Source organism: Entelurus aequoreus, linkage group LG23 (assembly GCF_033978785.1).
Source record: "Entelurus aequoreus isolate RoL-2023_Sb linkage group LG23, RoL_Eaeq_v1.1, whole genome shotgun sequence".
Classification (NCBI taxonomy): Eukaryota; Metazoa; Chordata; class Actinopteri; order Syngnathiformes; family Syngnathidae; genus Entelurus; species Entelurus aequoreus.
The window spans coordinates 45433531-45447273 of record NC_084753.1 but is presented as its reverse complement, the minus strand read 5'-3'; the positions used below and the strand labels follow the sequence as shown (position 1 = coordinate 45447273).

At 42.5% G+C, this 13743-nt stretch overlaps 1 protein-coding gene across 4 annotated transcripts in view; it reads left to right on the top strand.

Annotated features, from left to right (window-relative positions):
* nrxn3a (neurexin 3a) overlaps window positions 1-13743 on the top strand; it is a 462182-nt gene that overhangs the window by 193961 nt on the left and 254478 nt on the right. For all 4 annotated transcript variants that reach the window (XR_009824241.1, XR_009824240.1, XM_062034732.1 and 1 more), the window contains exon 3: window positions 11628-11648. Coding sequence is in view for 2 of the 4 variants with exons in the window: in XM_062034732.1 (XP_061890716.1) it covers window positions 11628-11648 (21 nt within the window). In the remaining 2 variants the exon portion in view is untranslated. The remainder of the gene's footprint in view (window positions 1-11627; window positions 11649-13743) is intronic.

Below are 13743 nucleotides of genomic sequence, written 5' to 3'. Positions count from 1 at the left end.
GGGGATAGGCCCCTCCCACCTCCAAAGACATGCACCTGGGGATAGGCCCCTCCCACCTCCAAAGACATGCACCTGAGGATAGGCCCCTCCCACCTCCAAAGACATGCACCTGAGGATAGGTTGATTGGCAACACTAAATTGGTGCGTGAATGTTGTCTATCTGTGTTGGCCCTGTGATGAGGTGGCAACTTGTCCAGGGTGTACCCCTCCTTCCGCCCGAATGCAGCTGAGATAGGCTCCAGCACCCCCCGCGACCCTGAAAGGGACAAGCGGTAAAAAATGGATGGATGGATGGAATTTACATGGAGTCTCCTGTTAGCTTCTTGTGCATCTTTTAGGGATGTGAGTGGAAGCCAGAGTACAAACACAGAGGCTATATCATCCCTACAAGCCCGTTTCGCAGATTTCTCTGCTCGCCAGGGGATTTTATTTATTTAGAATAAATAAAAGAGGGAAACCTGCGAAACAGGCTTGCAAGGATGATATAGCCTCTGTTTTTTCCTGACCTAACATATATTCCCGGTATTGAGCACTGTATAACTGATAAACCATAGAAAAGTTGAAGTCAAGTAAAGTAGCGATGCTTGTCACACACACACTAGGTGTGGTGACATGTGTCCTCTGCATTTCACCCATCCCTTTGTTCACCCCCTGGGAGGTGAGGGGAGCAGTGGGCAGCAGCCGTGTCGCGCCCGGGAATCATTTTTGGTGATTTAGACTTTTATTGTCATTCAAATTTGAACTTTACAGTACAGATAAGAACAACATTTGGTTACATAAACTCATGGTAGTGCAGGATAAAAAAGCAATAAGGTGCATATATAAATAAATAAATATATAAAAATAAATAAATAGGTTACTGTACAGATAAATATATTGCACTTTTTCACATGCGTCCACGTTTATGGATGTATGTTATATTGTCTTTTTTTTATTCCAGCGAGTTAATCCATTTTGGGGGGAGTTGAGGGGATCATTATGATGCGTTCAAGAGTCTTACGGCCTGAGGGAAGAAGCTGTTACACAACCTGGAGGTTCTGCTTGGATTTAACCCCCAACTCCAAGCCTTCATGCTGAGTGCCAAGCACTATATATATATATATATATATATATATATACACATGTGTATTTTAATGTATACACACACATCCTTTTCATAAGATTTGCATGAAGAGGTGCATGTAAATTGTCAATGAATAAAAATATAATTTTAATCACAAATATTTCAGATGTTCCCAGATTTGCACAGCATTGGTGCTTGTTTCACAATCAAATTCTACTTAGGGCCCCAATTAGGTTGAGGTTTACCCGAAGAGCTTTGCGCAAATCTGCCATTTTTAACCAGTTGTAGTCCAAAGTTGTAATAAATAAGTTACTTTCTTTTTTGTATCTTCTTATTGTGGGGCAGACTGGCTCTTACATGCACATGTATGCTAAAGTAATCTGCTCTCGAAAAAAAAAAAAGGTACTGTATAGTTGTAAAATATATCCGCCAGTAGACTCAATCATGAATAATAGGGCCGTGAATCTTTGGGAACCTCACAAATTCCATTTAATTCAGAATTGATGCTCCATTCAAAACAATTCTCGATTCTAAATTAATCCTTTTTTTAATAACATTGGGTGCTAGTTTTATAATTAACTACACTCCACCATAAAGTAGATAAACAGCTCTGATAATCTTTAATATTCTTTAGAAGAAAACTTTGTTTAGTTTAATACAATTCTAGCCAAACATTTAATAAAGTCAAATACAAATAAGGCAACAACAGAAGTATCCAACACTGAATGTGTACAGTAGATATAGATCATCTACATCAATTATGTCATCTGTCTGAGTGGCTGGAGTAGCTGGTGGCGTCAGACCCACTGGAGTAGCTGGTGGCGTCAGACCCACTGGAGTAGTTGGTGTTGCTGCGTACCCACTGGAGTAGCTGGTGGCGTCAGACCCACTGGAGTAGCTGGTGGTGTCAGACCCACTGGAGTAGTTGGTGTTGCTGCGTACCCACTGGAGTAGCTGGTGGCGTCATACCCACTGGAGTAGCTGTTGGCGTCAGACCCACTGGAGTAGTTGGTGTTGCTGCGTACCCACTGGAGTAGCTGGTGGCGTCAGACCCACTGGAGTAGTTGGTGTTGCTGCGTACCCACTGGAGTAGTTGGTGTTGCTGCGTACCCACTGGAGTAGCTGGTGGCGTCAGACCCACTGGAGTAGTTGGTGTTGCTGCGTACCCACTGGAGTAGCTGGTGTTCCTGCATACCCACTGGAGTAGCTTTTTGGCGTCAGACCCACTGGAGTAGTTGGTGTTGCTGCGGACCCACTGGAGTAGCCGGTGGCGTCTGCGGACCCACTAGAGTAGCCGGTGGCGTCTGCGGACCCACTAGAGTAGCCGGTGGCGTCTGCGGACCCACTAGAGTAGCCGGAGGTGTCTGCGGAACCACTGGTGTAGCTGGTGGCGTCTGCGGACCCACTAGAGTAGCCGGTGGCATCTGCGGACCCACTAGAGTAGCCGGTGGCATCAGCGGACCCACTAGAGTAGCCGGAGGTGTCTGCGGAACCACTGGTGTAGCTGGTGGCGTCAGACCTACTGGAGTAACCGGCGGAGTCTGCGGACCGACTAGAGTAGACAGCGTCTGCGGACCCACTAAAATAGCTGGTGGCGTCAGACCCACTAAAGTGACCGGTGGCATCTGTGGACCCACTAGAGTAGCTGGTAGCGTCAGAACCACTGGAGTAGCCGGTGGCATCTGCGGACCCACTGGAGTAGCTAACAAAATATAAGACATTACCCCTCAGGTCATGACAATAATGACCCCTTTAATTGTGTTGTTTTGGGTCACTGTCATGCTGGGAATCACATCCACGACCCTCATTACTCTGGCTAAACCCAGGAGGTTCACATTCCAAAAAGATTATAAGCTAATTCATGTCTTTTAGTCCAATATTATAGAGCATTTGACTTCGCAGTCCTGCTGACCCCCATGGACTGATCAGGTGCCCATGAGGCACACATGAGTCATGTCCCTTCAGCAAGAAGGTTGGGGATCATTTGAAAATGGAACATATGAGTGATAAGTCTTAACCCTCACTTAGTTCTGTATGCAAGGACTCACCTCATGGGGTAATGAGATCTCTGGAAAAAAGTGAGGACCTCTGTGGTTGCCCGCGAGGTTTTATTTTCTTCATATTGAGTCTGTGTGGCATTAAAGGCCTACTGAAATGACATTTTCTTATTTAAACGGGGATAGCAGATCCATTCTATGTGTCATACTTGATCATTTTGCCATATTGACATATTTTTGCTGAAAGGATTAGATAGAGAACATCGACGATAAAGTTCGCAAATTTTGCTCGCTGATAAAAAAGCCTTGCCTGTACCGGAAGTAGCGTGACGTCACAGGTTGAAAGTAGCGTGACGTCACAGCTTGAAAGTAGCGTGACGTCACAGGTTGAAAGTAGCGTGACGTCACAGCTTGAAAGTAGCGTGACGTCACAGGTTGGAAGTAGCGTGACGTCACAGCTTGAAAGTAGCGTGACGTCACAGGTTGGAAGTAGCGTGACGTCACAGGTTGAAAGTAGCGTGACGTCACAGCTTGAAAGTAGCGTGACGTCACAGCTTGGAAGTAGCGTGACGTCACAGGTTGAAAGTAGCGTGACGTCACAGCTTGAAAGTAGCGTGACGTCACAGCTTGAAAGTAGCGTGACGTCACAGGTTGAAAGTAGCGTGACGTCACAGGTTGAAAGTAGCGTGACGTCACAGGTTGAAAGTAGCGTGACGTCACAGCTTGAAAGTAGCGTGACGTCACAGGTTGAAAGTAGCGTGACGTCACAGCTTGAAAGTAGCGTGACGTCACAGGTTGAAAGTAGCGTGACGTCACAGCTTGAAAGTAGCGTGACGTCACAGCTTGAAAGTAGCGTGACGTCACAGGTTGAAAGTAGCGTGACGTCACAGGTTGAAAGTAGCGTGACGTCACAGGTTGGAAGTAGCGTGACGTCACAGGTTGAAAGTAGCGTGACGTCACAGCTTGAAAGTAGCGTGACGTCACAGGTTGAAAGTAGCGTGACGTCACAGGTTGAAAGTAGCGTGACGTCACAGGTTGAAAGTAGCGTGACGTCACAGCTTGAAAGTAGCGTGACGTCACAGGTTGAAAGTAGCGTGACGTCACAGGTTGAAAGTAGCGTGACGTCACAGGTTGAAAGTAGCGTGACGTCACAGGTTGGAAGTAGCGTGACGGCACAGGTTGAAAGTAGCGTGACGTCACAGGTTGAAAGTAGCGTGACGTCACAGGTTGAAAGTAGCGTGACGTCACAGGTTGAAAGTAGCGTGACGTCACAGCTTGAAAGTAGCGTGACGTCACAGGTTGAAAGGCTCCTCACATCTGCACATTGTTTACACCAGCAGCGAGAGAGATTCGGACAGAGAAAGCGACGATTACCCCATTAATTTGAGCGCGGATGAACGATTCGTGGATGAGGAACGTGAGAGTGAAGGACTAGAGTGCAGTGCAGGACGTATCTTTTTTCGCTCTGACCGTAACTTAGGTACAAGCTGGCTCATTGGATTCCACACTTTCTCCTTTTTCTATTGTGGATCACGGATTTGTATTTTAAACCCCCTCGGATACTATATCCTCTTGAAAATGAGAGTCCAGAACGCCAAATGGACATTCACAGTGACTTTTACCTCCACGACAATACATCGGCGAAGCACTTTAGCTACGGAGCTAACGTGATAGCATCGTGCTTAAATGCAGATAGAAACAAAAGAAAGAAGCCCCTGACTGGAAGGATAGAGAGAAGATCAACAATACTATTATTACTTCTACTATCAGGAGACACCGAACCAAACACTGGACATGTAACTACACGGTTAATGCTGTGCCGCCTGTCGAAGCCGAGCAATGCTGTTGCTAACGACGCCATTGAAGCTAACTTAGCTACGGGACCTTGTCAGAGCTATGACAAAAACATTAGCGCTCCACCTACACCAGCCCTCATCTGCTCATCAACACCCGTGCTCACCTGCGTTCCAGCGATCGATGGCGCGACGAGGGACTTCACCCGATCATAGATGCGGTCGGCGGCTAGCGTCGGATAGCGCGTCTGCTATCCAAGTCAAAGTCCTCCTGGTTGTGTTGCTGCAGCCAGCCGCTAATACACCGATCCCACCTACAGCTTTCTTCTTTGCAGTCTTCATTGTTCATTAAACAAATTGCAAAAGATTCACCAACACAGATGTCCAGAATACTGTGGAATTATGAGATGAAAACAGAGCTTTTTGTATTGGATTCAATGTATCCCAATACTTCCGTTTCAACCATTGACGTCACGCGCATACGTCATCATACATATGTCATCATACATACGTCATCATACATACGTCATCATACATACGTCATCATACATACGTCATCATACATACGTCATCATACATACGTCATCATACATACGTCATCGTACATACGTCATCATACATACGTCATCGTACATACGTCATCATACATACGTCATCCTACATACGTCATCATACATACGTCATCGTACATACGTCATCGTACACACGCCATCGTACATACGTCATCCTACATACGTCATCGTACATACGTCATCATACATACGTCATCATACATGCGTCATTGTACATACGTCATCATACATACGTCATCGTACATACGTCATCATACATACGTCATCATACATACGTCAGCATACATACGTCATCGTACATACGTCATCGGATATACGTCATCGTACATACGTCATCGGACATACGTCATCGTACATACGTCATCGTACATACGTCAGCATACATACGTCATCGTACATACGTCATCGTACATACGTCATCGTACATACGTCATCGTACATACGTCATCGTACATACGTCATCGTACATACGTCATCATACATACGTCATCATACATACGTCATCATACATACGTCATCCTACATACGTCATCATACATACGTCATCGTACATACGTCATCGTACATACGGCATCGTACATACGTCATCGTACATACGTCATCGTACATACGTCATCATACATACGTCATCATACATGCGTCATTGTACATACGTCATCATACATACGTCATCGTACATACGTCATCATACATACGTCATCATACATACGTCAGCATACGTACGTCATCGTACATACGTCATCGGATATACGTCATCGTACATACGTCATCGTACATACGTCAGCATACATACGTCATTGTACATACGTCATCGTACATACGTCATCGTACATACGTCATCGTACATACGTCATCGTACATACGTCATCGTACATACGTCATCATACATACGTCATCGTACATACGTCATCGTACATACGTCATCGTACATACGTCATCGTACATACGTCATCGTACATACGTCATCATACATACGTCATCATACATACGTCAGCATACGTACGTCATCGTACATACGTCATCGGATATACGTCATCGTACATACGTCATCGTACATACGTCAGCATACATACGTCATTGTACATACGTCATCGTACATACGTCATCGTACATACGTCATCGTACATACGTCATCGTACATACGTCATCGTACATACGTCATCATACATACGTCATCGTACATACGTCATCGCACATACGTCATCATACATACATCATCGTACATACGTCATCATACATACGTCATCATACATACGTCATCGTACATACGTCATCATACATACGTCATCATACATACGTCATCGTACATACGTCATCGTACATACGTCATCGTACATACGTCATCATACATACGTCATCATACATACGTCATCATACATACGTCATCATACATACATCATCATACATACGTCATCATACATACGTCATCGTACATACGTCATCGTACATACGTCATCGTACATACGTCATCGTACATACGTCATCGTACATACGTCATCACACAAACGTCATCGTACATACGTCATCGTACATACGTCATCGTACATACGTCATCGTACATACGTCATCGTACATACGTCATCGTACATACGTCATCGTACGTACGTCATCATACATACGTCATCGTACATACGTCATCGCACATACGTCATCATACATACATCATCGTACATACGTCATCATACATACGTCATCATACATACGTCATCGTACATACGTCATCATACATACGTCATCATACATACGTCATCGTACATACGTCATCGTACATACGTCATCGTACATACGTCATCATACATACGTCATCATACATACGTCATCATACATACGTCATCATACATACATCATCATACATACGTCATCATACATACGTCATCGTACATACGTCATCGTACATACGTCATCGTACATACGTCATCGTACATACGTCATCTTACATACGTCATCGTACATACGTCATCGTACATACGTCATCGTACATACGTCATCACACAAACGTCATCGTACATACGTCATCGTACATACGTCATCGTACATACGTCATCGTACATACGTCATCGTACATACGTCATCGTACATACGTCATCGTACATACGTCATCGTACATGCGTCATCGTACATACGTCATCGTACATACGTCATCGTACATACGTCATCGTACATACGTCATCGTACATACGTCATCGTACATACGTCATCATACATACGTCATCCTACATACGTCATCATACATACGTCATCATACATACGTCATCATACATACATCATCATACATACGTCATCATACATACATCATCATACATACGTCATCATACATACGTCATCGCACATACGTCATCATACATACATCATCGTACATACGTCATCATACATACATCATCATACATACGTCATCGCACATACGTCATCATACATACATCATCGTACATAGACCTTTTCAAGCGGAAGTTTAGCGGGAAATGTAAAGTGTCACTTTATAAGTTAACCCGGCCGTATTGGCATGTGTTGCAATGTTAAGATTTCATCATTGATATATAAACTATCAGACTGCGTAGTAGTGGCTTTCAGTAGGCCTTTCAAGCTAACATAAAAACCTGGACCTTTGTAAGGTGGTGACTGCACACCATCACATCAGTATTTGTCTCAGCTGATATGGTGGTGGTTTACACACCTGAATATATGGTGGTGGTTTACACACCTGAATATATGGTAGTGGTTTACACACCTGAATATATATGGTGGTGGTTTACACACCTGAATATATGGTGGTGGTTTACACACCTGAATATATGGTGGTGGTTTACACACCTGAATATATGGTGGTGGTTTACACACCTGAATATATGGTGGTGGTTTACACACCTGAATATATGGTGGTGGTTTCCACACCTGAATACATGGTGGTGGTTTCCACACCTGAATGATGAGGGTTGGAATAGCAGCTCCAATATTAGGTGACCATTATTAGAATGTAAAATGCAATATGTTGTCATGTGTCTTCCTGCCTCAAAGCAGACTCTCTCCAAAGCTGCTTGAAGTCCTCACACAAGCAGCTAAAAGATGAGAGAAGTTTGCTTCCAAAAAAGAGATTAGAAGCCATTCAAGTTCCCAGAAGACTATTTGACCAAGTCATTTCATGTTGGGAACTGCTTACATAAGTTTTCATTTGAAATGAATTAATACTTCATGCATATCTGATTGACTTCCATCTGCTTGCATTCACACGAGCATTGCCATTTGATTGACTGATTGACACTTTTATTAGTAGGTTGCACAGTGAAGTACATATTCCGTACAATTGACCACTAAATGGTAACACCCCAATAAGTTTTTACACTTCTTTAAGTCGGGGTCCACTTAAATGGATTGATGATACAGATATATACTATCATATATACTATCATCATAATACAGTCATCACACAAGATAATCACATTGAATTATTTACATTTACAATCAGGGGTGTGGAGGGGGGGGGGGGGTTAGGACATAAAGTAGTGGACATAGAGAGAGAGAGAGAGAGAGAGAGAGAGAGAGAGAGAGAGAGAGAGAGAGAGAGAGAGAGAGAGAGAGAGAGAGAGAGAGAGATCAGAAGGCATAAGAAAAAGTATCTGCATTTGATTGTTTACATTTAATTATTAACAATCCGGGGAGGGTGTTAGTTTAGGGTTGTAACTGCCTGGAGGTGAACTTTTATTGTGGTTTTGAAGGAGGATAGAGATGCCCTTTCTTTTATACCTGTTGGGAGCGCATTCCACATTGATGTGGCATAGAAAGAGAATGAGTTAAGACCTTTGGCAATAGTCTCCAGCTAACTTATTGTAGCACGGTATAATGTTATTAGTGGCAATAGTCTCCAGCTAACTTATTGTAGCACGGCATAATGTTATTAGTGGCAATAGTCTCCAGCTAACTTATTGTAGCACGCTATAATGTTATTAGTGGCAATAGTCTCCAGCTAACTTATTGTAGCACGCTATAATGTTATTAGTGGCAATAGTCTCCAGCTAACTTATTGTAGCACGGCATAATGTTATTAGTGGCAATAGTCTCCAGCTAACTTATTGTAGCACGGTATAATGTTATTAGTGGCAATAGTCTCCAGCTAACTTATTGTAGCACGGTATAATGTTATTAGTGGCAATAGTCTCCAGCTAACTTATTGTAGCACGGTATAATGTTATTAGTGGCAATAGTCTCCAGCTAACTTATTGTAGCACGGCATAATGTTATTAGTGACAATAGTCTCCAGCTAACTTATTGTAGCACGGTATAATGTTATTAGTGGCAATAGTCTCCAGCTAACTTATTGTAGCACGGTATAATGTTATTAGTGGCAATAGTCTCCAGCTAACTTATTGTAGCACGCTATAATGTTATTAGTGGCAATAGTCTCCAGCTAACTTATTGTAGCACGCTATAATGTTATTAGTGGCAATAGTCTCCAGCTAACTTATTGTAGCACGCTATAATGTTATTAGTGGCAATAGTCTCCAGCTAACTTATTGTAGGACGCTATAATGTTATTAGTGGCAATAGTCTCCAGCTAACTTAATGTAGCACGGTATAATGTTATTAGTGGCAATAGTCTCCAGCTAACTTATTGTAGCACGCTATAATGTTATTAGTGGCAATAGTCTCCAGCTAACTTATTGTAGCACGGTATAATGTTATTAGTGGCAATAGTCTCCAGCTAACTTATTGTAGCACGCTATAATGTTATTAGTGGCAATAGTCTCCAGCTAACTTATTGTAGCACGGTATAATGTTATTAGTGGCAATAGTCTCCAGCTAACTTATTGTAGCACGCTATAATGTTATTAGTGGCAATAGTCTCCAGCTAACTTATTGTAGCACGCTATAATGTTATTAGTGGCAATAGTCTCCAGCTAACTTATTGTAGCACGGTATAATGTTATTAGTGGCAATAGTCTCCAGCTAACTTATTGTAGCACGGTATAATGTTATTAGTGGCAATAGTCTCCAGCTAACTTATTGTAGCACGCTATAATGTTATTAGTGGCAATAGTCTCCAGCTAACTTATTGTAGCACGGTATAATGTTATTAGTGGCAATAGTCTCCAGCTAACTTAATGCATATGTTTTGACTTTGTCCATCCCTGTGCAGTTATTGGACATTTTCAAAATGTTTTCTTTGGTAATTGGTGAAAAGATCAAGCCAAATTCTCTAAGTGGACTATTTGGGGTAGCACCTCAGTCATCTTCTCTTAGCAATTCCAAAAAGAAGCGTGTAGCATCCACAACTTTGTTGGCTCGGAGACTCCTTGTGCTAAATTTGAAGGCAACAGCGCCTCGATATTCTTTATGTCCTTAAATTAGAGAATGGCTGTTTCAGGAAGTATGGGTGCTCTCCCAAAATATGATCTCAAAGTTAACCCCGATTGAAAAGGGATTGAAAAGTAGATAATTGATGAGCCTTTTGTCTGCTTTTGTGTATTGCTGCCCCGTGTTGGGGACATTGAGGAGTGCAGTTGTCTGTGGCTACATGTCAATATTGACCTGTACCTATTTGACTATTGCATGTAAAACAGCTGATCCAACAAAACAGATGTCATTGATGTCTTTGTAAGATCTTTTCTTTTTTGAATAAGGATTCTTCTTTGTTATACTTTGTAAACACTTTAGGTTTGAACAGTTTCTCAACATGGATCATTTTAGTACATTGTTGTATTTATTTGCTTAATTCCTTAATTTAGCAGCTAGCGACGAAAACTGTATAGATTCGCCGCACCTCTGTATAAGCCGCAGGGGTCGGAGCTTAGGAAAAAGGAGCGGCTTATAGTCCAGAAAATACTCTGTTCTTTTCCTTATTTCCTCACATGATTTGCGATTTCTGACCCAAATCATTCTCGCTTTACCTGCTCACCGCCTGGACATCTTCTCTGCAGCGTACAGAACATGCACACCTTCTGTGCAGCATACAGAACATGCACACCTTCTGTGCAGCGTACAGAACATGCACACCTTCTGTGCAGCGTACAGAACATGCACACCTTCTGTGCAGCGTACAGAACATGCACACCTTCTGTGCAGCGTACAGAACATGCACAAGGCCTGCGCTCCCTGCCAGCCCTTTGTATGGACAAGACAGTGTGAATATTTGCATGGTATACCACATGCAAGTCATACCAGTGTGTCTAATTCTCTCTTTGTTTGCTTCTTTCTCTGTCTCCTTTTCCAGAGCTCAGCAGAAAAACAGCAGGTGAGTTGGAATGGGTAAAAAGTAACAAAAGACAGGTTTACAAAGTGTGAATGAAAGAGAAAATGAGCATTATACTTTGTCATCTTGAATATAATAGATAGTGATTTAATGGTAATGGTAATGTTATGGAAGGTTGACTGTAACAGAGAAAGACAGAATGCAAAAACTATAATAAATGTCACCTTGGTGACCCTGAGGACTTGGGGGGTATACCCTCCTGAGACATGTACCACCTTGGTGACACTGAGGACTTGGGGAGTATACCCTCCTGAGTCATGTACCACCTTGGTGACACTGAGGACTTGGGGAGTATACCCTCCTGAGTCATGTACCACCTTGGTGACACTGAGGACTTGGGGAGTATACCCTCCTGAGTCATGTACCACCTTGGTGACACTGAGGACTTGGGGAGTATACCCTCCTGAGTCATGTACCACCTTGGTGACACTGAGGACTTGGGGAGTATATCCTCCTGAGTCATGTACCACCTTGGTGACACTGAGGACTTGGGGAGTATACCCTCCTGAGTCATGTACCACCTTGGTGACACTGAGGACTTGGGGAGTATATCCTCCTGAGTCATGTACCACCTTGGTGACACTGAGGACTTGGGGAGTATACCCTCCTGAGTCATGTACCACCTTGGTGACACTGAGGACTTGGGGAGTATACCCTCCTGAGTCATGTACCACCTTGGTGACACTGAGGACTTGGGGAGTATACCCTCCTGAGTCATGTACCACCTTGGTGACACTGAGGACTTGGGGAGTATACCCTCCTGAGTCATGTACCACCTTGGTGACCCTGCAGACTTGGGGAGTATACCCTCCTGAGTCATGTACCACCTTGGTGACACTGAGGACTTGGGGAGTATACCCTCCTGAGTCATGTACCACCTTGGTGACACTGAGGACTTGGGGAGTATACCCTCCTGAGTCATGTACCACCTTGGTGACACTGAGGACTTGGGGAGTATACCCTCCTGAGTCATGTACCACCTTGGTGACCCTGCAGACTTGGGGAGTATACCCTCCTGAGTCATGTACCACCTTGGTGACACTGAGGACTTGGGGAGTATACCCTCCTGAGTCATGTACCACCTTGGTGACCGACTGAAAGATATCAATCAATTAAATGGAAGATCATTTCATTGAATGGTTTTCTTGACTTGTATTGCTATTCTGTCTTTGTGTTACCATGCGCCTGCCATGAAATGTGGATTATTTTCAGCAGGGGCTGAAGTATTCATGAGTGACTTCCCTCTCTCTGTCATAATTGTTGCAGGGCCAAATGGAATAACATGTCTTAACAAAAGAAAGATTGAAGAATATGTCTGTTTTCACTTAAATGCAGGTTATTTTGAAGTCATTGAGGGATAATAGTGTGGAAAATAGGATGCCAGCTTCTCTACATAAGAATTGGTTGGCATATCCAGAAGAAGATAATTGGATTCAATCTAATAGTAAATGGATAAGATGTTTCTTGTTATGACATCGACAATTTTCCCCACATAATTGACTATTATTCTAAAACTGTAATGTGAAAGGACTCACTAATTAAGGTCGTTAGCTTGGTCACTCTTAATCACTCACAGCAGCTTATCCATTTTTTATGTGAAGATTTGACAAAGTAATTAATAACCAATTCATGGACGCTTTATTAAGGTTACCCTACTCTAAAATTAGATAATTTTATCCTGTAACTTTCTTATTTTCCTTTTTTTTCCCCCCTTTTGCCATTTATTTTCAGATATTTAAACTAGATAAGATTAGACTGGATGAAACCTTGCTGATCCCTTGGCCTCCAGGGTAAGGAAGGTTCCAGTAGCAGCAACACTCCATGTACTACACAGGAGTGTAATAATCACCTCTGTACAAATACAATAATTGGAGAGTTTGAAAAAGTTGGGGGAAAATACTATAGAGAATACTATATATATATATATATATATATATATATATATATATATATATATATATATATATATATATATATATATATATATATATATATATATATATATATATATATATATATATATATATATATATATATACATATATATATGATGATTTGTGTGAGTAAATAAAGTTGC